General features: G+C 37.4%; 1 protein-coding gene across 10 annotated transcripts; it reads left to right on the forward strand.

Moving 5' to 3' along the window:
• LOC100017577 (transmembrane 4 L6 family member 1) lies at positions 1–27,177 on the forward strand. Of its 10 annotated transcripts, none has more exons than XR_008914128.1 (10): positions 1–15; positions 349–1,821; positions 3,737–3,873; positions 12,901–13,148; positions 16,801–16,890; positions 16,988–17,130; positions 20,733–20,909; positions 21,037–21,217; positions 24,435–24,477; positions 26,292–26,321. XR_008914128.1 is itself a non-coding variant. In XM_056807951.1 (9 exons), coding segments are annotated over exons 3-8 (636 nt in total). In that variant the 5' UTR covers positions 1,676–1,821; positions 3,737–3,873; positions 12,901–12,971; the 3' UTR covers positions 26,294–26,413; positions 26,868–27,177. The 10 variants fall into 10 exon arrangements, 4 of the variants coding, with proteins under 4 accessions (XP_056663929.1, XP_056663930.1, XP_016280721.1 ...); XR_008914127.1 differs by having other exon boundaries at positions 20,733–20,869; XR_008914129.1 differs by having other exon boundaries at positions 16,988–17,089; positions 20,733–20,869.

Genomic DNA, 27,177 nt, shown 5'->3' on the forward strand with positions numbered 1-27,177 from the left:
ATTAGGTCCACTGGGGTGAGTTGCACAGAGAAGGTCCTAGAAACCATATAGCCTGAGAGTGGAGGCACCACAAGGCTAAAGTACAGCATTCACTCAGGAGATCCGAAATGATTTTCTGGAGGTTTCCATTAGGCCTAAGTACTCAAGTTTCTTTATGCTTTATTAAAGAATGAGTCTCTACTTGTCTCTGAGGGCCCTTGAGTCATAGGAACAAAGAAACAAATATAACTCAACCAGCTCTTTCATTTAGGAACCTAGTGGGTAGGGGGGAAGAAGCGGAACGTGTCTCTATATGTTTAAATAAAAAGCGAGGGAATTCTAAAATTGAATGATTTGAAAAATATCTAGGGTTCCTTTTCTCTGGAGAGTTTTCAAATCCCAACTCCTTGACGCCCACTTTGGCTGAAGGTGGTCATCTGGCACCAGGGTAGAGAAGGAGGAAATTTCATCCACACATCTCTTTGAACAATAGCCAGAGTAAAGGTCAGTATGTGTAATAATGGTATCTAAAATGCTTTGGGTGAGGACTAGACCTGTGATTTCCCTGGTATAGGATACTTCTTGGTGAGGAAAACTCCCTCTGCATAACAGAGATAGTCACTTTCTTGAAAACTTGGTCTTAGAGAATTGCTCAGAGCACTTAGGACTTAAATGCTTTGAGAAGGCTCACCAAGTCTTGAACTCAGATCTTCCAGTGCTAGCACTTCCAATCCTTTTTACTACTCTTAGGGAAAGTCAACTGCCCTTCTTCAATCTCTAAACAGAAAGTCTTTTCTGCTCCCTGAAGTCAGATGAAGATTTGACTTCTGTACTTTCCCTTATACTGATTCAGATCCTTTGTTGCCCTCCACATGGAATTCTTTCCTCCCTTTTTAATGCTCTAATACCTCTTTCTCAATGAGTGACACTTTAAAATCATACCAACCTTGGCTATGTCATCATTTAGAGAGTGCTGGACATAGAGAGAGGTAGAATTGGTCTAGAATAAGTGTACTAATTCGCCCAGTGGTTGGCCAGGTATTCAGCCCTACCTCAATGCTATGCATACAGTAGGTGCCTTATAAATGCTTGTTGAATTGAATTGAGACCTCATTGGTGTGGATGCAGATCCCAACCCATTCTTTATGAAATATACTTCTGAAAATCCTCCAAAGGGGATTGGGTTCCATCCTCTAGATGTCTTGACATTGTGCAAGTAGCTACAGAACATGACAGATGCCCATGAGTCATCCCTCACTCTCACTACATTACTGACTTACTTTTTTCAGCCATAACATCTTTGATATCTTCTTTTGATTAAAATTTGAATAAAAATTTCTTTTACTGTCACATCAGCTTCATTTCCTTACCTCTCCTACCCAATGAGTCATCCTTTATAACAAATAATAAAAAAGAAAAGAAAAACAAAATAGTTCAACAAAATCAACCAACATATCTACTGAGTCTGATATGATCTGCAGTATTCTCTGATTTTAATACTCTCAGATCTCTGCAAAGAAGCAAGGGAAGTCCATTTTCTTATCTTTTCTTCGGGGTCAGGTTGTTGTTGAATAGTTTTCTGGTATGAGTTGGTCTACATATGACTTCTCAGGTCCCTTTCTACTGTATATCCTTTGACATCCTATGACTCCAGTTTTCTGCCTGTGTTGCAATCACAGTCCCTTGTGAAGCCCTGTCCTACTGTGGGAAGTAGTGCAGATGCATTTCATCATAATCCCCAGCTGAAAGTGACCTCAGAGACCATCCAGTTTAACCTCATTTTACAGATGAAGAAACTAGGGTCCAATAAAATCAGATGGCATGGCTAGGAACACACAGAAAGTAAGTAGAAAGAACAAAATTTGAATCTAGGTTTTCTGATTCCAGAGCCACTGCTACTTGTTGCTTTCAATTTATACAGTTGTCTGGATTAGCTTAATTATAACAGACCCCCAAAGAGTGTTTCCATGCATAGACTCCATTTTAAATTTCCTATGCCCTGATCTTTTCTTTTTTAAAAACAAGGATATTTTATTTTACCAATTATATATGGAATTACAATTTTCCATATATGTTTCTGAAGTTATGAGATCCAAATTATCTTCCTTCTTCTATTCCCTTCCACCCCACTTCCCAGAGCTGGTAAAGAATTCTATCGGGGTTATGCATGTATTATCATGCAAAACTTATTTCCATATTGTTCACTATTATTAAGAGAATAATCATATAAAACTAAAACCCCAAAGTAAAAACAAGAATGAATGAATGTGAAAAATAGTAGGCTTTGATCTGCATGCTGACTCCAACAGTTCTTTCTCTAGATGTGGATCAGCATTCTTTGCCATAAATCCTTCAGAATTGTTCTGGATCATTGTATACCTGAGAGTAGCTAAGTCTTTCATAGTTGATTATTGTATAATATTGCTGTTACTGTGTACAGTGTTCTTCTGGTTCTGCTTATTTCACTGTGTATCAGTTCATATAGGGCTTTCCAGCTTTTTCTGAAATCATCCTGTTCATCATTTCTTATAACACAATAGTATTCCATCACCACCATACACCACAATTTGTTCAGCCATTCCCCAATTGATGGATATCCCCTCTATTTTCAATTCTTTTATACCACAACAAGAGCTGCTTCAATATTGTTGTTCAAGTAGGTTCCCCTCCTTTTTATGATCTCTTTGAGACAGATTAGTAGTGGTATTATAGGATCAAAGCATATGCACAGTTTTATAACCCTTTTGGTATAGTTTCAAATTGCCCTCCAGAATGATTGGATCAGTTCACAACTCCTCCAACAATGTATCAGTGCCCCAGTTTTGCTACATTTCCTTCAACATTTATCACTTTGTTTTACTATCATGTTGTCCAACCTGATAGAGTGTAAGTAAGAACCTCAGAGTTATTTTAATTTGTATTTTTCTAATCAAGAGTGTTTTAGAACATTTTTTCATATGAATATTGATAACTTTGATTTCTTCATCTGAAAATTGCTTGCTCTTATGCTTTGACCATTTATCAATTGGGGAACTACTTACAGTCTTATAAATTTGACTTGGATTCCTGTATGTTTGAGAAATTAAACTTTTATTAGAGAACGTTGCTGTAATTTTTTCTCCCAGTTTATTGTTACATTTTATGATGTTCTCTATCTCTTCTTTGGTCATAAATTCTTCCCTGCTCCATAGATCTAACAGGTAAACTATTCTACTAATTTGTGTATGGTATCACCCTTTATGTTTCAATCATAAACACATTTTGACCATATCTTGGTATAGGGTGACAGATATGGGCCTATACCAGTATTGGCGAAGTATTGGCATGGGTGCAGAGCCAACACTCGAGGAGCTGTAACAGCCCCCAGTAGTGAGAATAGGCCCCAGTAAAATCACAGTCACAACCTAGAAGAAGTCAGACACATAGCTTCCCCCATCCCCAGCATGAGAAAAACAAACTTTTCCCTATCACAAATACTAGACGTTCCTCCAAGAAATCACCAGAGCAAGAATTCAGTGAGAAACTTAACCAGATGGTTACACATTGACATACTGAATTATCACCTATAGAAAACTCTGTTCAGAACCACTGAGGTTTCTCAATCCATTGCCTCCATCTTGTAAATCATTGCTAGCCATTGCCCTTGCACAAGGCGTACCTAATCCCTTAGCCTATGTCAGTTTTCCTATAAATTGTGTACCCTAAATCATTAAACTTTGTCACTGCTCAGTAAGAGATTTCTGTGTGTCTCTGTCAGTTTGGCCCTCCTGTAATCCCAGAGGCATTTTTTTTCACCCTGGTTTGACGATCCCTGAATGTTTGTCATTATCACCTGACAAATGGCATCCCCACTGTGCTGTAAGTTTGGATCAGCATCTCACATAAACTTCTCAGGTAAGAAAAACTCTTCTCTTTCTGTTTGGCAGAAAAGATTTTAGGGGTCAAGAAGAGGATTTTATAGCCAGGAGTAAAACTATGGGATCTATAAAAATAGCTCCTCTATATCCAACACAGCCTTTAGAACAGGTCCCTTTAAGACAGCAGAGGCCTGAAAACCAGAGAGGAGGTTTAAAACTACCCACAAATAAGGCAGTTTGGTTTTTTTTTTCTCACAAATGGTAAATTCAAAATGACCAAAATTTTTCCTCAACTCTCCCCCTCCCCAAATGACTGGCAATCCACATTTTTTTTTTCAGCCAGAAAAAACAGTTCTGCTCGCAGGTGTTTTGGAAAGATTCCATGTAGTAATAACCACAGAACCCTTTAAAAAGTCTTAATGACTTTCAAAAAATTGTTAGGAGATATAGTTGAAACTTTCCCCTTTCCACTGCTGCTGTCTCAAAAAAACAACCTTTAGTTTCTCGGAAGAAAAGTGTATTTGTTTTAGGTAATCTATTGGAGCATGAAAAGTAATTTAGAACTAAGATCTGTCAAATGTCAGCCTAACTTCTTACAAAGCATTAACCCCTTTTCTGAATGACGAACTCTTGTTCGTCTTGTTCGCCTGTTCAAATTAATCTTTCTCGCTGCTGGCCCAATGTATAAATCAGGGAGCAAGAATTAGATAAATACCTTGGCAATTCCAATTGTCTTATCCCCCAAGCATTCTTTGATTTTTCTCTCCCTTCATTATTAATGAGCCTCCTTTTCCCACAGAAATCTTTAGTAGTGTAGCTATGATTTGTATGTTTAATGTTGTCAGAGGGTGTATGTTGCTGTATATGTTGTCTGTGTTATCAGTCTAGATTCTATGTCTCGTCTGTCCTGGGACATTTTGAGTTTTGAGAAATCGCCTCTCTCCCTTTTCCATTTGTCCCAGAAGAATGGAGGAGACACACAGAAGCTGTTTGGGAAATTCAAAGAATTATGGATCTTTGAATCTCCTAAACTAATTGTCAGACATCTCTTCTCTCCCCTCCTTGATGGCCACGAGGAGGGAAGGGCAGAAATGAAAAAGACAAGAAAGGGATCATCTGATCCCACAATTACAAAATGTCAACAGGGAACAAAGGCCAAAATATATGTTCAGCATTTTTACTTCTCCCTTTTTCTCAGGTGGGCCCCTGGGAAGGGGAAGGACAAAAGATCAGAACAAAACAAGGGATGATTTGATCCCCCAAATTGAAATATAATAGAAGAGGCATATGCTTTTGAAAATCACAAATGACTTAAGAATATAATCTAAGGACCTTTTATCCAGTTCTTGCTAGCAAAATAGTAACACTATGAAGTCTGCAGCTCAAACTTTCCTGGCTAGTCAAAGCCATAAATCTAGCTCAGTGCTTACCCAAGAGTGAAAAAGCTTCTTTAACCAACTGTGAGTTCAACCTACCATTAATCAAACTGGTGTTAGTGAAAACTTAATTCAAAATTATTAAACAATTCAAAATGATTAAAACAATACAATTGACTTACATTTCAAAATTAGGTCCTTTTAGATAGAGCCTGGACCATGAGAAAAATCAGATGCCGAGAGCAAATCATCCATGTCGTCTCAGTTCAGCAGGAAGCAGTTTTGAGAAGCCAAAAAACCCCACCTTCTTTTCACAAAACTCATGGCCCTTTCTCTAAAAACCCAACTAAACTATCCATCACAGTTACCCATTAGAATACACACTTAAAAAGCACAAAGGGGAGATTCGATTCCACAACTGGCTCATAATTGGATCTGATTCTCAATTAGATTGACATATAACTTTAAAATGTTGCTAAGCATTTGAATAGGTACTGATGGTTCATCACAGTTCATTCATTGTGATAATTGGCTGCCAGTTACAAAATAGAATTTCAGCAAAATTTAAGAAAGTACAAAACTTTTGGTGAAAAAAATTATTTAAGGCTTGCAAGCATAATGGTTACAGATTTGAATGACTAGATTTACCAAAAATGCTTGTCAAATTGAATTTGAGAATTGGAAAAAATGAGTATAAAGTATATAGGAATTTAATATCATCTTATTAAAAGATGTGATATAATATGAAGATTTTGTATGATCTAAAATTTGGGTAGCCACGAACATGTAAAATTGTTACTTTAAAACTATGGTACTATTATATTAAGCAATAGGTAAAAATATATTTAATATTAAGGTTTCAAAAACTGGAAATATAAAACTGATATATGCATTAAGAATTTGGTATATTAAAAATTGGAAATTTAAGCAGCATTGTACTTGATTGGGATACAAAAATTACCTTAAAAGTATGTACAGAGTTTAAGAAGAAATTAATGATCTAAGGATTAACATGCAATTTGTTAAAATGTAATAATGTGTAGGAACAGAGTATGTAGACTGCTACCTGTAAAACACTGACTCAGACAGCTACAGTGACCACTCAAGTGGGTACTTGCTTAAGAAACTTGAACTAACTCAAGCTCTGTAAAGTGTAAAAATGAATAAGAAGTTAATATCAACTTTATGGCATCATAATATTGTTCAAAAATGCAGATTTCCCTAATTCACCACAATTGGAATGCAAATTTAAAATGAAAAAGGAGAAAATCACAGATATTCCTAATAAATGGGAAAAAGTAAAATACTTTAAAAAGAATTGATTTGAATTAAAAATTGTTTGAAATTAAACATTTCAGGTTTACTTACGAAAACGAAAAAGAAATATAGAGAAAAAGAGATAGTTAATACAAAAAATATTTGTTTAAAAATTTCCTAAAGTTTTCTAAATTTTCAAAAATTTCCAAAATTATCATTTTATTAAATTTCAAAGTTAGAAAATGATGATATATCTTATACAAAAATTAGACTCAATTTAAGTGGTTATCTTTATTTCAAAAAATATTGCAAAATGCAAAAATTTTGAATCTTAGTAAAAGGTTATTTGAGTAAAACAGAATTGAAATCAAATTGTAAAAATTAAAGATATTTTTAAAAGTTCAAATATTATTAATCTGTTATTGTGAAATGCCATTGAAGATTAACATGCATTAAAATACAAATTGCCAATGGGTAATTATGTGTAAAAATGAAGTATGTATGCACCTATACTGTAAAGAAAATTTTTTTATCTGAATTGGATAAGGATAGATGTACAATTTAGATATGCAAACAGTTTAAATGAATAATGCATTTATTAGAAAATTTGACCAGCCCAGAAGTCATATAGTACTTGGAATGAGACTATTTATTGTAAACAATTAAGTATAATTACTTCTCCTCTGTTTGTTCTAAGGTAACAGAAGACAAGGAGTGAAAAATCTAGTGCAAAATATATGCAACAAATGTATCAGAATATAATTGGTGAATTTTAATCGATTATGTAAAAACATTTTGAGGTATCCATTTGAAAGTTCTGAAGTTTTAAATCAATTTCCATTGAGAGTAATTTAATATCAAGGTTAAAACATGCACATTTTGCAAATACAATAATCTAAATAGCAAAAGAGAATTAGAAAAACAAGGTTGCTAGTAATAAAAAAGATTTTTCCTCATTTCCCAAGCAACATATGCCTACCATGATATGAAGGCAAAATAAATTACAATCAGGACACCTTTTAGATAATATTGCAAAAGATTTAAAACTTTCTACAAACCCACTAACCCCTTCCTCATAATAAATTTAAATCCTAAGGGGTTAATTAGCATCCTCATTGAATTTTGATATGATATGGAAAATAATACTGCAACCCAAGCTGTCACAAGTATTGGATTTTTGATGAAATTACTGTATATTGAGCATAACCAAAACATGTACCTTATTCTATAAAAACTGGAAATATGTGTTTTAATGTAAACTATATATAGATGCAATTTGTTAGAAATTGATCATGTTTACCTGAAATGATATATGATTTATTCTTCGAACCAAAAGTTTAAGGTAAATTGGTTATGACAATGTACAAAAAAAGGTGTTAGGATAATGTTGATTCTCTTCCAAGTCACTAACAAACTCCGGTTATAATTATTATATTTATATATTACATATATAATATTTTATATTATAATTATCATTAATCAAGATTATGTTAGTGGAAATTTAACTCCCAAAGAAATTGTTAACCCTTTCCCTGTATAAATTGGGAAGAACTGCAGGTAGCTTAGTGAGTATTGAAACTTGCAAAAAACTGGAAAATTATTGGAAAGAAAAATGAGTTTATCATGACCTGAGAAATCAAAACTTTTCATTGTATATGTAAATCTTTGAAATTTTTCAGCTCCAAGCTGCAACTGGTGAGATTTGCTGTTTAAGGTAAAAGCTTTTGGAATTGCAACTAACAGTATTTTTGAGTTCTGAATTCAGGTATAGTTAATTATCTGATAGATCATTGCTCTGTAGCCACCATTCAAAAGGAAAGAATAACTCTGACTCTTAACTGAAGTCAAACAGTGTTATAATCCTTTCCCTGCCTTTTCCTTTCAAAGTAAATTGTTATTATCCAAGCAAAGTCAAATAATAATTGAAACCCAGAAATTTGAATGTGTAGAGCAATTAAATATATTCCAGTACTTACTTCAGAGGCTGTACCACACCCCAAGATTTTGTTTTCAATTGGATTTACAATTAATTTCTTATAAGTGAATTCATTTGTATAATCACTGAACAAGAATTGGAGCAAACTATTTACAAACACAAACAAACAACAAAAACAAACAACAACAAAAACAACACTAGAATTAAAATATGCGGGTCAAGGTTTTGTTTTTATTTACACAGGAAATGAACACTCAGAGCAGAGAACCTTTCAGGACCAAACTGAATATGAAAAAATCCAGATGAGCACTCCAAAGCACCAAGTCACTAAAGCCCATGATTTGGAGACAAGCCAAAAGGACAGTTCACTTGGCAGAACAATTCCTGGAGGTGACAAGCCTCCCTAAGACTGATCAATTCTTTTTTTTTTTTAAACCCTTACCTTCCATTTTGGAATCAATACTGTGTATTGGCTCCAAGGCAGAAGAATGGTAAGGGCTAGCCAATGGAGGTAAGTGACTTGCCCAGGGTCACACAGCTGGGAAGTGGCTGAGGCCAGATTTGAACTTAGGACCTCCTGTCCAGCATGCTCCTCTGATGGTGATAAGAGAGGAACACAATAAAGACTCAGAGACAAGAGAATTGGAGCAAAAGCATAGGCCTTACAGTGAGTAGGCTCTAGGTGGAATTGAGCTCTGATGTGTTGACTTGGAAAAAACACAAAACTATTAAATAGTCAGAAAATCAAGAGGTAATCATCACAAGATGCACATTGCAGGATCTTAAAACAATCATAGCCAATGCCCCAAATCAAGAGTATATATGGCCTAAGGCATATGAGTTTGTCTGATAGCTATATTAATCAATTGTTGTTGGTAAAACAAAGATATTGAGATATCTGGTCAGTCTTCCAGGGCTGGGTCTTGCAATTAGACAAGGTTTAAGGTTTAACTTAACTCAAGGTTACAGAAACAAATCATTAGAAATATCATGAGTCAGCTTTTTGAGCACCCCTAAAATATTATCAAGATTGGAATTTGCCTGGATTCCTATAGGAATCATGGGGAATAGTGGAGAGAATGCTAAATAGTAACTAAAGGATTTGGGTTTGAAATCCTATCTCTACTACTGACAGCTTTGGGTCACATCTCTGCCCCTCAGTTGCTCCTCTGTAAATTAAAAGGGGTTGGATTAAAAGGTCTTTATGTAATCATTTTGCTAATAAAGGTTTAATAACTAGAAAAAAAAATTTAAACATGACACATTTTAATCTATATTATTAACATTTTCTCTGTTATTTTCTTTATTCTAGAGAATTAAAAAAGCAACAAAGCCCTGCATTTCCTAATTGTAAATGATCAAACCAAAATTTTAACATTCAGTAGGCAGTAGTCCACTCCTGTCAGTCAGTTATTGAATTTTTAAAAAATAATTTTACCTTCTGTCAGTATTGTAGGATTTTTAATAATTAAAAGAGAGCAGAAAGGAAAATGTCCTTTCAGTCAAGTGAGCAGAGCAAAGAGAGACAGAGACTCATACCTATAGCACTTTATCAAAAGCACAAGCTCCAAAAAAAGAGCCTCACAGAACCCTTACCTTCTATCTTGGAATCAATACTGTGTATTGGCCAGATTTGAACCTAGGACCTCCCGTCTCTAGGCCTGGTTCTCAATCCACTGAGCCACCCAGCTGCCCCCCTCCCAAGAATTCTTATGTGAAATAAGTACATAACTTAAAAGGATGCTGGGAATGTAGCTCAGGTGTGGCAAATTTTCCACCTGCACATTCTCCCTTCCTCCTCCCCCTCTTATCTCCCCCCCAATCCTTTGGGAGACCACTCTCCCCAGCAGATTATTTTAAACATAAACTAAGGTACATACAATTTTGCACAGGGAAAATACAACAATTTGGGGATAAGGAATCAAGAACAAAACCAATTAGGGGGCAGTCCCCCTTGATACAACAAAGTACATATAAACAAATGTATTCAACCCCCCAAAGTTCAGTTCTGCACATCCAGTTTTGCTTAGGAACTCCTGGAACAGTGTGCATTCTCCATGGCATCTTCCACAAGGAAATCAGTCTCTGGATTCCAGGAAGCAGCAAATTTCTTATCCTTAAATTTTTTTTTCTCAAAAAGAACTTAAAACTTTTCGTTACAAAATAAAAACAGATTCCCCTCACCCCCCAGGAGAAGGATATCAAGAAAACAAGGAAATCACACAGGGAAACATGTCTGAGGCATATAAGTCACTGTCAATTAAAATCATCAGAAAAAATAGCATAAAAAAAGTTAAATAACTTTTGGATTAAATTTCTAAACATCCAATCCTAAATTTTATATGAAAAATTCTAAATACAAAATTAAAACAGGACTTTGAATAATGCCCAATTAAAGTAATCTGTGTCCAACAGCATGTAGTTACCTACTCAGCAGCCAGTAGCACAGTCAACCACCACAGCAAGAAAGTTAGGAAAAGGGACTAGATTTCTTTCTTTCTTTTTTTTTTGGTCTGATATATTTCTTCTTTTGTTGTTTCTTCTCAGTGGTTGACTATGGAGCCAGAATAGCCAACTGTTAGGTACTTGATATAAATTTCAAAGGAGTGTGGTACAAGGAGTCCTGCATCTTAACATATGTTAAGTGCCTCAACCTAGAGTCTCACACTAGGTTCAAGTCCTTTTTTTATTGGCATAGAAGTCTCAACAAGTCTCAGCAATCCTAGCAGGACTGGTTTCTCTCTATCTCTCTTTTCTAAGACAGGAGAGCAGTAAGGAATAAGCAATTGGGGTTCATTGACTTTTACAGGGTCATAGAGCCAGGAAGTATTTGAGGTTAGATTTGAACCCAAGTCCTTTCCAATTTCAAACCTGGTTCTCTATCCACCTGTGCTACCTAGCTGACCCTAGTAAATATTTTATTAAACACCTAAGTTCCAGGTACTATGCTAAATGTCAGAGATAGAAAGACAAAAGGCAAGGAACTCACAGTCTAATGGAGGAATTAACAAGCAAACAAAAATGCAGAACAAGCTCTATATAAGATAAATAAGTGATTAACAGAGAGAAGGCACTAGATTTAAGAGGGGTTGGGAAACACTGTAGAAGGGGGGGGGGTTAGCTGGGGCTTTAAGGAAGACGAAGCAAGAGGAAAGCATTCCAGGCATGGGAAATAGTGTCATGTCTCAGTGATCCCTTGCAGCTTTCAATCCGTGCTCCTATGCTTGTTAATGAAACAATATTGATCTAAAAAAAAGGGGGGGGGGGTTCTATTTCAGGGAGAAACTTTGAGTTTTTTTAAAAAGTATTTCACTAACTTCCAAGAAGTTGTCCAACTGGAATACCTTTAAATAACACTTCATGGGGCAGCTAGATGGCTGAATGGATTGAGAAACAGTCCTAGAGATAAGGAATCCTGGGTTCAAATTTGGTCTCAGATACTTCCTAACTGTGATTCTTGGCAAGAAACTTAACCCTCATTGTCTAACCTTTCTTTACCTCTCTTGTGCCTTGGGATCAATATAAGTACTAAGATTAAGATAAGGTTTTAAAAAAAAATAGAAATAAAAACACTTCCTTTAAATAATTTGGATAATAAGCATAATACAATGGAAAAGAGCAATAACTGAAGCCAGAGAACATTGGTTCAGATCCTGCCTCTGCCTACTTCTTGTGTGACCTTGAGTAAATTACTGCTTTGGCCTCAGTTTTGTCATCTATAAAATGGGGTGTTGATCTTGAGGCCTTTGAGCTCCCTTGTGGCCCTAATTCTATGATCCTATGAACTTTAAATAACCTTTAAAGATTCTGGCAAGATGATTGATGTGGCCCATTTCTGAAGCATAGGTCTTGCATACAGAGAGGTCTTCCTAGCTCCCTGGTGTAGAGGATAAGCTTCATGTTCCATGAAGATTATAAGTGAGGAAATAGCCACAGAGAGCTCAATTGACCTACAAATTAAGCCCGAGCTAAAAAGAGAGCACAAAAGCGTCCCCAAATTGAAAAATCCCCAGAAAGCAATAAGGGACTTAATACAGCAGAAGGCAGTTTAGTTGCTTTTGGAGTGTTTTTCTTTGTAAATCCTATGCCAGTTTGAAGTGGTTAAGGGCTTTACTCACCCCACTCGTTTCCAGTAAGACTTTTCTTTACAAGGTCCCCTGTCTGAACTCATTGTGGAAGATTAATCATATTCTCTTGCTGTTTTCCATCACGACAGCACCAAGTCCTGAAGCCAGTTCCCCCCATATCCCGCCCCTAGTTTCGTTTGTCTACAAAACTGATTTCAGGTGTACGGCGGGCCATCTTCTCCTCCCCTCTCCCCTCTCCCCTCTCCCCTCTCCCCTCTCCCTCTCCCTCCTCCGCCTGCTCTGGTGGAAGCTGCGAGCCGGTCCAGTGAAAGGATGAAGCCTTCACCTACCCAGTGACTAAGAATTGTGCGTGAATTTAAGAACTCTTGCAGACCTGGACTGCAGCCTTTTGTTTCCCTCATCCGTAGGCAGTCACCAACTCTTCTGATGTGGCGGTGAGCTCCAGGCTAAGGACTGGACGCCAGATCCAGCAGACAACATGTGCTACGTCAAATGTGCCGAGTTCATCGGGACTATTCTAATGTCCCTCTCCTTAACATGTATCACCATCAACATTCTCTTGTTTTTCCCCAATTGGGAGCTAAAGTATTTCAATGAAGGCCAGCTGAGCGTCTACGTCAATTGCTTACCGGGAATTGTAGGAGGGGGGCTGATGGTAAGTAGAACTGAGCTCCAATTGGCTACTTCTCTCTACGCCTCTCTTTGGAGGCGAGGCTTCAAAAAGCCTCTAAGTTGTCTATTCTAGAGTTCATCTCAAAAACTCCTTTCGGAAAGAAGCTTCTAAAAGAAGATGCTAAGAAGGCTGCATCGTGTGGGATACAGGCGAGCGGTATTTGTGAGGTGTCCCTTTACGCTCTCAGCTAGCCTGCCTTTCCAGATCTCCCGGGTTTCCTAGAAATTAACCAAGGAGTTGAAAGCCGCCTGACTTTCAGGGCCAGGGAATAGGCTTGTGGACCTGTAATCAGATTGCTGGCGACCTAGAATTTACAGCATCTGATAGCATTTAACTTTTAGCCTGAGGACAGGTTGAGGGAGGGAGGGAGGAGGGCTGACAAGACCGCCCGACCAATTATTTCCTGGGATCTTCAGGGCAGGGTAAGGGAAACGGAGGAAGAAACAAAATGGGGATTGGAAGGACTGAGAAAGCTGGTGACTTTCTAGGCAAGATTTATTGATTACCGATTCTGTTTTATAAAGAGTCTGAGGGAGAAGATAAACCTTTCACACATAGACAATCACAAGTTAATGATTTGCATTGCAACCCAGTGGATCTGGTTTTGAATCTAGACAGAGTTTTCTATTGGTTGATAAATGGAACCCTCTAACCCAGATTTCCAGAGAATGCTTGCTTGGGTAGGTTTTTGTCAGACCATCCGGTTACCCAAGGTCCAATGCAGAGGAGGGGTTTGAAACCTCCGGTGAGGTATGGGCTACGTGTCTGACTTTAGCTATGGCTTCAGTGTTTCTAAGGGTCTGCTTTCTCCCCAGCTTTGCTGAATGGAGTTAGGCTAGTTCTGTACCTTGTTTGTCCCGATAAGCTGCCTGCTGTTTGACCGTGAGGTCAAACTTATGGGCTGCATTGCCTTGAATTTTGTAAAAGCCTTGAACTGTGGCACTTTAGGATAAGTTAATGAGGACGGATATGGCTGGAGTGAGGTCTATAGGAAGAACCCGACAGGCAGCATCTGTGTCTGGAGCCAAGGCTGGTTGTCTGTGTATTTCGCATTTTTAAAAATTAACTGGATGGTGTTGGAATGATAGTTTGGGGTAACTCAAGTATTAGCTTGATCCCTGCCTTATGTGACTCAACTTAGGTTTAAAACTTTAAAAACATATGGAGAATGGACATTAAAAAAATTAATTTCTTAAAGAAATGTGACTTTATAAACATATAAGATAACATATATAAACATATACTCATTATTGGTTAGGTAAAGTGTTTATTTATCTGATCATTAATCTTCATCTCATCTTCCATCTTAGATTCACTGTGCATTTGGTTCCAAGGCAGAAGTACTGTCAAGGCTAGGCAATGGGGGTCAAGTGCCTTGCCCAGGGTAACAGCTAGGAAGTGGCTGAGGCTGGATTTGAACCCAAGACCTTCCATTCCCAGGGTTGGTGCTCTATCCACTGAACCACTTGGCTGTCCCCCCCAAAAATATATATATTTCATATATTTTTATTATTATATATTATAAATATATGTATCATAATATATTTATATTATATATAATATATATAATTTAAAAAAATCTTTCATTCTAATAAATAAGTTGTCTACATTGGAAAGAATCTTAAATTTGATGTCAGGAGTTGGGTTCAAATCTGTATATGCCCATTCTCTGTGTGTGACCTTAAGCAAGTCATTTAACTTCCTTAGAGCTCAGTTTTCTTGAGTATAAAAAGAACAGGTGAGTTTTTGAGCCTCCTTTCAACTAGAGATATAAGATTCTGAGAGCTGGCAAAATTAATTTTAAATTTAAATTGCCTCTTTTGCTCTATGCCTTATATTTCAATATCTGTGTACTTGTCTTCCTCCCTACCACAAACACTCCTTCAAGGTGGACAGCTTTGTTTCCCTTTCCTGGTCCTTCCCAGCTGCTCCTGCCTTCTCCTTTGAAAATTCCTTCTACCTACTCAGTACAAGTGTTGTATGCTCCTAATTATTTACATGCTGTCTTCCCCATTTGAATGGGAGTTCTTTGAAGGCAGGAACTTTTTACCTTTATATCTTCAGCATTTAGGGCAATACTTCATACATAGTAAGCCTAGATAAATGATTGTTGATGATAGATTGTCTTTATTCCCAGAGGTATTAAATTACCCAAAGGGTAATTTAAGAAATGTGAACTATTTTACTGATGATTTGTTTTTACAACAATCATTTCCTCATTTTACTTCAGCTCTTCCCACTTAGAACTCCCTTCCTCTTGGAGCAAAGAAAAATGGTTTGTCTAATTGATGTAGCAATTGGCTCTAAAAAACAGATGTCTCCCACTTTTCTATTATGAGGAAGCCGTGGATTTCATTCTCTGTTCTCCAGAAATACGGACTGGATAAATACTCACTAGATGTAAAGGAATGAAATTGGCTTCATAACAGTTTTTTAGGTGACCCATTGATCCCCTAAATATTACCTAGCTCATGTACAGGGATAGGACCTAGACCTATGATTTCATTAGCATGGGGAACTCCAAAGTCAGAAAACTCCCTTTACCAGATACAGATTGGCACCTTCTCTATAATCTTTTAGGAGGAAAGTGATTTATACATCTTTTAAGTACTATATACTTGTGAATTATTATCAAGAGAAGTCAGGAGAGCATTTAAGAGAATGGTGAGAATGATCTGACACAAGTTATAGCCAGAGAAACCTAGAGCATTTAGAAGTGAAGGGATTTGCCCAGGGTCATACAGTCACATATGTCTATATCAGAGGTAGAATTTGAACTAAGGTTTTCTTGCCTTTGAAGCTGGTTCTCTATCCATTAATCACACTGACTCTGGAGAGTGCCAAACTGGGAACCTCCAAACCAAAATGATATATATATTTTTTCAAATGGATAGTTCATAGTCATCCTAGAGAACTGACAACAGAACTCTTATGCTCAGTCTAGGTAGGACCTTGTTGGTGAAACCATGGCACATGTGCACAGCCGGCACTCGGGGAGCTGCTCTGTTCCCCCTTTTCCCAGCACCTAAGTACATTTTTTGCATGCTTCACCCCTCTGTTCAGCTGCCCAAAGCAAGCACTTTCTCCCTCAACTCTTTCTGATAATGGGGGGGGGGTGCTCTCAGACAACTTGAATTTGCCCTCTGGGTACTTGAACTGGGAAAAGGTTCATCAACCCTGGTCTAGGATGTTTTAATTATTTAGCAAAAACTCTGCTGGAAATTTTATAATGTCTGAGATACACCCTTAAATCAGAGAGCAGGAATTCTGTACTCGCCCATAGCTAGTTTTTTTTTTTTTATTTCACAACTTTGGGGTTTGGCATCCTTTCCAGTTACCACCTACTCTATTCTCTCTCACAAAGCAGAGTGCCTAGTGACATTTAGCCATACTGAAATGAATTAAAATTCATTTATTCTACAAAGTTTTACAACATTGTCTGAGATCATTTGAGGTTCCCCTTACCCCAGCAAGCCCCCAGACCAAAGCTGGGCAACTTTGACTCTCCCTGGCTATTAGCAATTTCAGCCTTTAGGAAAAGAGGAAAATAAATGGTCCTTGTATAGCATTCAAATGAACCAACAAGAGGCCATTGGAGAAGAATTAATATCTGACTGGCTTCTTTCCTAACTAGGTATTCTTACCTTCCCTTTACTTTGTTGCATTGGATGGGAAAGACTGTTGTGGATGCCTCGGCCATGAGAATTGTGGGAAAAGATGTGTGGTAGGTATTCTCTTCCTGACTCCCAGATCCAAAATGTAATTTTTCCAGACCTGATGAAAAGCCCTGGATCACTTATAAGCTTGCATTCCTTCCCTAGATGCTCACCACAATGGTGCCATCTGCTGTTGGACTTATGGGAGCTTGTTACTGTATCATTATGTCGGTTCTTAGCATACTGAAAGGTCCAAGATGTCTTGATGTGAGTGGCGAATGGAACTACCCCTTTGCCACCGTCAGAAAGTATGTAATATTTTATGCACTTGGCAAAGCCCTCTTATCTGTATGCATGGAAAGAAACTAATTTTTTAATAACCTGGCATCGAAACCTGAGAGGGACCCTTGAGATCATCTCATCCAGCCCCCTCATTTTACAAAGCAGGAAAATGAGATACAGCAAGATTAAGTGATTTTCCCAGAGTCAAACAGAGTGAGTTGAAGAAAAAGGAATTTGAATTAGCTCCTCTGAATATGGCGCCAGGGTGCTTTCCATCAAATCATTCTGCTTGACCAAGGGGATTGAATAACAAAGATTTCCTGATTAAATGAAAGCTTATTTCACCATATTGATAGAAAATATTATCAGTTATTGTTACTAGTTACTAGAAAATGTTACTAGTTATTACATTAATTTAGTTATATTACAGATCAAGATCAAAACAAAATAACCACAGAGGGAATAAATATTGCACAAAGATTTTTGGGATGTTTTATAGATACATACATGTGTGAATATACATATGTGTAACACAATCAGACATGGTCATATATAATACTATTATATGTGTATATTATGTATACGATACATGCATAACATGTATACATTTATATAAATATATACATATATAGTATAGCTAATCTATTTTATGGTTAATATATAATGTATCTATATTAAGTTATAAGACAGTACTATTGTTCCTGGTCCCAGTGGCAGTGCAATGAAGGAGTTGTTACTGTTATATTTCAGCATCTACTTCTTTTCAGGGACACAGCATGATACAGAAGAAGGAGTAGTGGACCTAGAGTCCAGAGACTCGAGTTCAAATTTCCACTGTAATATTTAATAGCTTTATGTTTCTGAACAAGTAACTTAACCTCTCTCCTCTCTGTTTCTTCATCTGCAAAATAAGGGGTAATAATCCAGATGAGTATAACTGGGCCTTCATGATGAAAGTGATCTGTAAAACCTTCAAGTACTCTATATATCTCAGTGATTATCTCTCTCCTTCTCTCTCCCTCCCTCCCTCCCTCTCTTCCTCTCCTTTTCTCTCTCCCTCTCTCTCTCTAAATATATAATAAGAGAAGTCATAAGAGGGTTCAAGAGAATTATCTGGATAGTCAGACATAAGTTATGGCTGGAGAAAATTTTCCTTTTGACATGGAGTCATTCAAGCCTTGCCCCTGCTCTATTTTATTTTAATTCTTTCTGAATTCACTTTAAAATGTTTCATCTTCCATTTTGGAGGGCCAAGGGAAGATATCTATGAATTTAGGAAGGTGTTTGTACTGGATTTGAATCTTCTCTACTATTGTAATTGGATATATGACAGCTCTCATTTTCATCCAGATATAACTGATTTTTCTCATTGTTAGTTTATAGCAAACACAATCTAGTTGTTTTACAGATGAGGAAACTGAGGCTGAATTTGAACTTAGATCATCTTGGATCCTGACTTACATTCTAAACACAGAGCCACCTAGCTGCCTTTTTTTTGTTGACATTTTTAGATTAAGAATTATTTTTTATTAGTATCAAATTCTTCACATGTGCCTTACCCACATTAATATTTAAATCAAAACCTACTTGCTCCAAACTCTTCGTATTTTCCTGGTTTGCTTCTTTCATTGATATCCACTAGTGTATATTTAGGAAATATGAACTGTTTTTTAAGGGAAAAAATGTGATTTGAATAATTTTTTTTTCCTAGAAGAAGCTCTCATGTTACTAATTGGTCTCTGTTTTGATCATAGGACCACAGATCTGGGACTGGACAATCTTAAAGGCCATCTAGTCTTGTCCCCTCAGGTTTTTTTGTTCATTTTCAGTTGCATCCACCTCTCTGTGACCCCTTTTGAGATTTTTTTTGGCAAAGATATCAGGGTGGTTTGCCATTTCCTCCTTCATCTTATTTTATAGATTAGCAAACTGAGGTCAACAGGGTTAAGTGACTTGCCCAATGTGAATGTTTGAGGCTGGATTTGAACTTACGAAGGTAAATCTTATTGGTTCCAAACTCCATGTTCTAGCCATTGTACCATGAATCATGAGTATCAGACTTTAGCTACTGTATCTTGGTGTTGCACTGAGTATGCAGGAATTACTATTGGTTTGTTTTATTTTGTTGTTGTTGTTTTAAATAACCCTTACCTTCTGTCTTGGAGTAAATACTGTGTATTGGCTCCAAGGCAGAAGAGTGGTAAGGGTTAGGCAATGGGGGTCAAGTGATTTGACCAGGGTCACACAGCTAGTAAATGTCTGAGGCCAGATTTGAAGCTAGGACCTCCCATCTCTAGGCTTGGTTCTCAATACACTGAGCTACCCAGCTGCCCCCATAGCTCTTGGTTTTAATATTTTAATTTAATGCCAAAATGAGATTGATGATGAATTAAAATGAAAACAACCATGATTGTTATGCACATGATATTTAGGGACATGTAGAGACAACCAGTAGGTTAAATTTCAATCTTTCATATTATGCTTTTTAAAAATAAAAATATCATCCTTTTATTTTTAGATCACCTGCATTTCGGAATATTTTTCTCCTCCCTCCTATCAAAGAATTTAAAAAGAGATAAAAATTAATTCAGTGCAATTAACCAATATACCAACCTAGTTTGTATAAAGGATAATTTAGTGTTGTGACCTAAACTATGTTAATTATTTAGTTGCCACGGATATCCCAAATATAAAAGAAATATAACCAAGTCGGCTGGAAATTTATGGTGATTTAATTGATACATTGGAAAGAAATTAAGAAGAAGGAAGAAGGAAAAGGGTGTAGGATTTCTCTTGCCTGGCTAGTACCAGGAGGAAGACCAGAGGCTCTAGGAAGATAAGGTTTTAAAGAGTAAGGAGCAAAGAATCAGTCTGAACTCCAAAGGGCTCAACCAAGATGCCTGAACCTGAATCAGCTCAAGGGCAAACTCACCGCCAAACCCAGACAATAGCTTCCACCATGCCAAGATGTTGGAATGTTTAGCATGCTGCCAGCCAGAGTTGCCTCTCCGGGGGAAAAAGCAAGAGAGAGCAAGTGATGTGCCTTATATAGACGGTTTTATGTCACTTTCCTACATCTCATCTGTACCAATGATAGCTTAGCTTGACTTAGGACAGCCCAGGGGTCTGTCCAGATTTTTCTGCACATGACTGTTGAGGGCCATTTACTCAGATAATTAAATCTTTGAGTATGGTGCAGGCATTCCTGACCTTGTTAAACTAAGTAGGGTGGAGAAATATATAGTTCCCAAGACTTGATTCTGTTAAACCAAATATCTCCATTGTTACTTATCAGGAAATAGCTAAATCAGATCTTCTAAAGTAAGGCCTGAGTAGGGTGGAGTAGTTTTAAAATTCACATTTGGCAGGGTGTATAGTATTTCTTACCCATAGTATCTAGTCCCTGTAAGGAAAGAGGGAGGTGCATTTTCTCATTTCCTCTTTGAGACCAAACTTGGTTATTATTATCTCACACTTATTTGTCAATTTAAAGAGAATATTCACAGAGAGGCTATTGTCTTTCTGAAGAAGGAAGAGCTAAGCGTCATAAATTTGTATATATATTTATATATAAAGGGGATCTTAGAGAGCTAACATTTCAATTCTTTCTCCCCCTTCCATTTTACAGATGAGGAAACTGAGGCCCAGTGGAATTGACTTGTCCAAAGTGTCACACAAGTAAAATGTATCTGAGCTGATTAAATCAAAACCAGGTCCTTCCTCAGTCTCTTAAGTACACCACTCTTGGAATGCTGGACTTTAGGGGTAATAGATTCAGCTTTTAAAGTCCATCACAGGTCTTAAGGTCATTATTTTATGGAAACTATGATGCTGACCACAACTACCTGCATCAAAAACTTTGATATATTGGTTGAAATCTTTCCAGGCATCATATAATGGGACTAATACATTTCTATTTTTTCTAACAACAGTTACATTACTAACCACAGACTATGGGGCATGTGCGTCAAACCCCCACATATTACACAATTTCACCTGCTCATGTTTTTCCTTCTCGTGGGCTTTGGAGTACTGGAAGTCGCCTTTCTTATCCTTCAAGTAGTAAATGGTGCAGTTGGAGGCCTATGTGGTTATTTCTGCACCACGGTAAAGGTAAGAGGCTCTAGGCTAATGTCCCCTCACTGGGCAATGCAATACAGTTTCTGTTATTGGGGAAACAGAAGCAAATGAACATCACCAACTTGCTGGCAACCAGCATTCCTCTATAATAAAACAAATTATAATACAAATAAATAAGAATATGTAAATAGCATTTACATACATTGCCAGCTTAGAGAATTTATGTGAAATGCCTTGTGAACCTTAAAGTCTTTAGAAGTACGAGCTGTTATCCCATTCTCTTAGTTGTACGGAAGTGAATTGGTCTTAAAAAGTTGATTTGAGGGAACCAGTCCTGCTGCTCTCCCCAGAATGGTTTATGGTGCTTTCTCTGGCACTAGCATTGCCAGTTATAGCACAGCCCATAACAGTCCCATTTACTCCATGAGCTTGATGCTACAAAGTCTTCTCTTACCAACCTTTGTAGAGCTGATGAGATGGAAATCAGGAGCTGCCCCTTGCTGATCTCCTTCTGCCCCAAGGGAGAGCATATAGGAGCTCCAGGGTACCTTTCACTCCAGAGTAGAGAAGACAGTGCAGAGAATACTGGGATCCAAGGACAAGTAGACCAGTAGAGAGCTGCCATACCCAAGGGGGCACACTCAACATGGTGCTTTCAACTCTGTTCAGTTCATGACAAACTTCCTCTATGGAAACCAGGAAGGACTTGTTTCCTGAAGATAGGATTTAAGAGACAAACGCTCAGCCATTCAATTCAGAAAAATAGCTGCCATCTTCCATGCATAAAGAGATTTATGAAATGTTTTATAACCAAACCAGCCAGCAGAGGGAGCAAATCTGCAATCTCTTGCATAATGTTGTTTTATTGGTCCATGTCTATGTCTGAAATCTGATCCAACAAACACGAGTTAATGTTCGGTTGGGAGAATTCTTTTCCTTCTGTTGACTTTGCACAATGAGGTAAATAGCAGCTCTTTCCACAGTAGAAGCTTAGATGCCTCTAAATCCAACTAGATATAAAGCCCTAAGACAAAGAGCTTCTACTTTGCGGAGTTACTTCCTTCAAAGGAAACTCAAACTCCAAACCTAAAAGCCAAACCACAGCCACAAAATGTATCCTTTGCCTAGGAATAGGAGAAAAACATCTGCAAATTAGTGGGGAGAACATGAGAACAAGATTTGGTCCTAGAGAGGCTAGAAGTCTGATTTCCTTGTGGGCTTTCCATGCAAGTTCTCCAAGGGCATAAAGTCAAAAAAGATACTTGCATTGCTTCAGAGAATGTATGGTTTAAAGAAAAAAAAGGAGGGGGAGAGTGGGAAGTAAACAAGTATTGCAGTTTTCTCAAAAAAAAAAAAAGCTTATCTTTAGCATAGTGCTAGTGCAATAGAGGGTTAAAACTGCAAGGTATAACACTGGTTCAGGGACATTTTGAGGGGGAGGCACGAAACAGAGGGGCCAAGGGGTGCTCAAGTTCATTGGAGAAGTGATAAAGGGAGGCTTTTTATAGCTAAGACAGATTGAGTAACCATTTCTACAGGATTTGGAGCTCCATAAAAGGGTCCTCTGTTACCGGAAGAGGTAGCAGAATCCACTTCACTAGGGGCCTTTTAGGAAATAATAAATGGATGACCATTCATTGGGTATGTTGGGGCAGGGATTCTTGCTTAGTTGCCAGGCTGGAACCAATGAAACTCAGAGGTCTCCACCTTCTCTGAGATTCTGGAAGTTTTTGATCATTGTGTATTTCATATGCCAATCTCTGCCAGGGAGATTGACTCATGATACGTGTTAGAGTGTTAACCTGGTGCTGGGCAATTCTCTTAACTTCTCTGAGGCTCAGTTACTTTCCTCTTAAAATGAAGATATTTGGTCTTTTGCTAGTCTCCTTCCAGGGCTATTTGGTGCAATGAACAGGACACCTTGGGATTAAGGAAGACTCTAATTCAAAGAGATGCCCAAACAAAATTAAAGCATGTATAGATATGTATCAAAGAGATTATTTTATGAGGAGCAGATAAGAAGACACTAGAAGCTGGGTGTATCAGGAAACACTTCATGTAGAAAGTTTCATTAACTATTATAATTAATTCCCAGTAGTGCAAAGAATATGATGGATTAGAAGTTACTAAGTTCAAACACCTGCCCTGCTATTGATTTGCAACTTTGGGCAAATTACAACTTTTTTAGTCCTCAGTTTCCTCATCTGTAATAAGCTAGGGCTGGACTAGTTACCTTCTGAGAACCATTCTGACTGTAAATCTATGGAACAAAGGAAGCACGGGTGAGAAACTACCTATTGGCCAAGAGCTTTACATCCAGGCTTCCTTCTTCCATGGTCAGTCCATTGAACAGACCTCTGATTTTGCTAATATTCTGTGTTTTCTTAGGAAATCCTTTGGCAATAAGTTCATCATGAATAATTCAAAGACAACACTGATTCACACACATACCCTAACTTTCCATTCCTATGAGCTTTTTTTGGTGTGTGTGTGTGGGGGGAATAGAGTGTTATTTTTCTTCAGGGTCTCTGCTGGATGATTTATTTATAAAGCATTTCATAACTTTTTTTAAACCTTGGGCGTTGTTTACAAGGAATCTTGCTTTAAACTCAGTGATTATTATTTCCTTTTTTCAAATGTCCTATTGTGTGAGAAAATGTTTTGAGTAATAACTCCAGGTATCTGTGATGTAATTGGCGTGGGTACTTTCTTTGCTTAGCAGTTTGGTCTTTGAGGAAATCCTTGGCTGAGAACTCATCACTCTCACGATGAATGGGCTTCTTTGAACTCAGTGAGGCTGATCCTTGTACCATAGAGATATAGCCCATCACCAGTCCTATACTTGATATTTTTTTCAAGCAGAGATCTTGGAGACCATTCCTTGCCAGCTGGCATGACCTTTGCCATGGATCACCTCAAGACCATCCTGAGATTTTAGTGGAGAGCTTTAATGGGATCATTGGGATAAAGACTGGACCTAGAATTTTATGAATATACGGTACTCCAGAGTAAGGCCACTCCTTCAGCACTTTCTCCACAAATTATAGTCATAGGGAGTGCCCTGGTGCACTAGTAGAGGTTAAATGATTTGCCCAAGACTTCAGAACCAGTATGGGTCAGAGGCAAGACTTGAAGTCTTTCTGGCTTTGAGTTCAGCTCTCTCTACCCATTATGCCACATTGTTTCTCAAATGTTAAAATCTTCTGGGATGACTTTGTTGGTAACAATGTCTATTCTCTTTTCTTTATAGAAATCTAGAAGAACAAACCATTATGATCTTCCTGAATTTCATTGTAATTTATATTTCATTTTTTATTAATTTGTAAGACTTTGTATTAGTATTTGTATCATGTTGCATATTCTTTGCTTTTATAAATTTGAATAGGGACTGATAAATCTGTGCTATGACAAGGCCTGAATTTAAGTGATATCAAGTCTTATCCAATGCATGAGAAACTTAAGCCTGCTTTATAGGGGATTTTCACTGGAATAAGTTAAGTAAGGTCCCTAGCATATAAAACTGAGTGATACTATTAACAGACATCCCAGGGATGGAAATGACATTCTGATAAGTACTACATACATTTGCATGTACTTTTTAAAATTTAAATGAGAGTCTCCTGGAATACCTTTTGAAAAAAGAAAGAAAACAGAGAAAGAAACCCTCCTTCACTGTTTAAATGTTTCCCACTAATATAGTATTTACAAGCTTTTTCTGAAGCTCCTTTAGATAAAATAATAGTGTTATCTGGGATGGTGGGAACCCGCATGCCCACCCCCTGCTTAATAAAGTTATCCTGGGATCAATGAAAGAGTCACCAATCACAGCTGGACCTCTATATCCACACATCTAGTGTTTTAGGATGATGTAAGGAACCTCACTGAGAAAGGAACATTGGCAGAGTAAGAGAAGGGTGTGGAGAAGTCACCAAGAAAGAAAATAAAGAGGGAGATAGATGAAGCAGTAAACCCAAAGCAAAACAAAGCCAATTAATGGAGGAGAGGAAGGCATGCAAAGTAGACATCCCCCCTTACCCATAATGAACTGGGAGAATACTGACGAGTCACTCAGAATAGGCCAGTGTAGATAGATTGAGATCTTTTAGAATTTAGGGGAAAGAGGAGGTGTGAGAGTAGGTACTGGACTGACCCAACACCCCAAGTCTTTGTATAAAAATTTTTTTAAGATGTATTTGCCACTGAGAAAGACAGAGGCAGAGAGAAAGAGAGACAGAGACAGAGAGAGAAAAATAAGAAAAGGAGTGAGGGATGTCATTTAAGAAATATAGGAACAAAACAAAAGGCAAACTAAGTGTTACAATAGAGTACCAAGAGAGATCATACCAAGAGAGAGATAAAGATGCTTGTACTACATATATGTATATATGCACATGTATGCATATATACACACATGTTCATATACTATATATAAAATGTATATATACACATATGTACAAAATATAGATCTAATGTGTTATTTGTATGTATAAACTCATATAAATACATATTCATTATAACCTTAAAAAAGGCCAGTGATCATGATAGCAGGGATAGCAGGAGTCATCCCTAAAATCATAGTGTTAGGGCTGGAAGGGATGTGAGAGGTCATCTCATTAATCCCCTCATTTTAGACTTAACGAAGAGATGCTCAGATATGGGAAATGATTTGCTCAAGGTGCCACAGGTAGTAAGTGGCAAAGTAGAGAATGCTGGTCTTTCAACATCAGAAGCAACAGACTTCACTGACCCCCAGTGCCTTCAAAGTCTTGCATCTTATATTTGCACAAGCCTGGAAATTGCCTATTTGCCATTTACCTCTGTATTAATTCTTTGGCAGGCTCTTTCTGTTCCAAACCACTTTCTATCCCTAAACCTAAATTCTAGTGACTCAAAGTTTCTACCAGTATACAAATGAATTAATGATAAACAGTTGCTTCTTAGTCACACAGATTAAAGAACTCACATGAGGATTCCAAGGATAAATAACTTCCAGTGTAACATATTCCCTGGGATTACTTTGCATCTCTATATGGCCCCTTCCATATCTAAATAGAGAGCACTATACCATGTTACCTCTTTTTACATAGAAGAAAACTTTATCTTTCAGAAAGAAGATACAATTCAGTATCAGGAGAAATGTGTGTGATACTCTCTAAAGCTCATACATTTGAACAAGGTGATTGGGAACAGGTCTTTGTTGAAGACAGATTGGAACATGGAGGAAAAAAGGCAAGAGAACATTTTTTTATAGCACAACTGACCCAGTAGACTGGTTGACTCTACCAAGGTTGCCAGAGATTATATGGAATTGGCCGGTGTCCACAAACCCAATAGAACAAATTCCCCTGAACTTAATTCCATGATTTTCATGGGTCATGCTCTTAGGTTTAACCCTTCCTTACATTGTAGAAAAATGGGCATAAAAGGGAGGGAAAAAAAGTCAGCAGAACTGCCTGCCAAGTGCCCAATTGCTATCTGGGTTTCTGCCATTCTAGGAATAAGAATAAATCATTCACTTCATTGTAAAAGATAGAAAAATGAATTCATGGCTAATTTAAATTAATGATTTAAAATCTATGCCAAGACATGAAAAATAGCATTCTCAGCCTATAGCTTGTCCTCCTCCCAATAATATTGCCTTGTAAACTTTGAGATGATCTAATCCAACTTTCTTGTTTTATAGATATGGAATCCAGGATGGAGAGAAGTGATGACTTGCCTGAACTCACAATTTCACTCAGTTAGGAAGTCGTAAATTTGAAACTAATGCCTCTGATACTTGTTGGCTCCCTGGACAGTTTATTTAGCCTTTCCACGCTACATGCAATGATAAAACTGCATCGATAGAGGGTGTTGCCTTCTTGGGAATTCCCTAAATTAAATAACAAAATCACAGGATTGATCCCATCCACCACCCAAATTGATGTGCTTGAAATGTGCAATTTTAGATTTCTGTTTCATAGAATTTATACTTGCGTTTGTTTTGGACCAAA

This window comes from Monodelphis domestica, chromosome 8 (assembly GCF_027887165.1).
Source record: "Monodelphis domestica isolate mMonDom1 chromosome 8, mMonDom1.pri, whole genome shotgun sequence".
Taxonomy (NCBI): Eukaryota; Metazoa; Chordata; class Mammalia; order Didelphimorphia; family Didelphidae; genus Monodelphis; species Monodelphis domestica.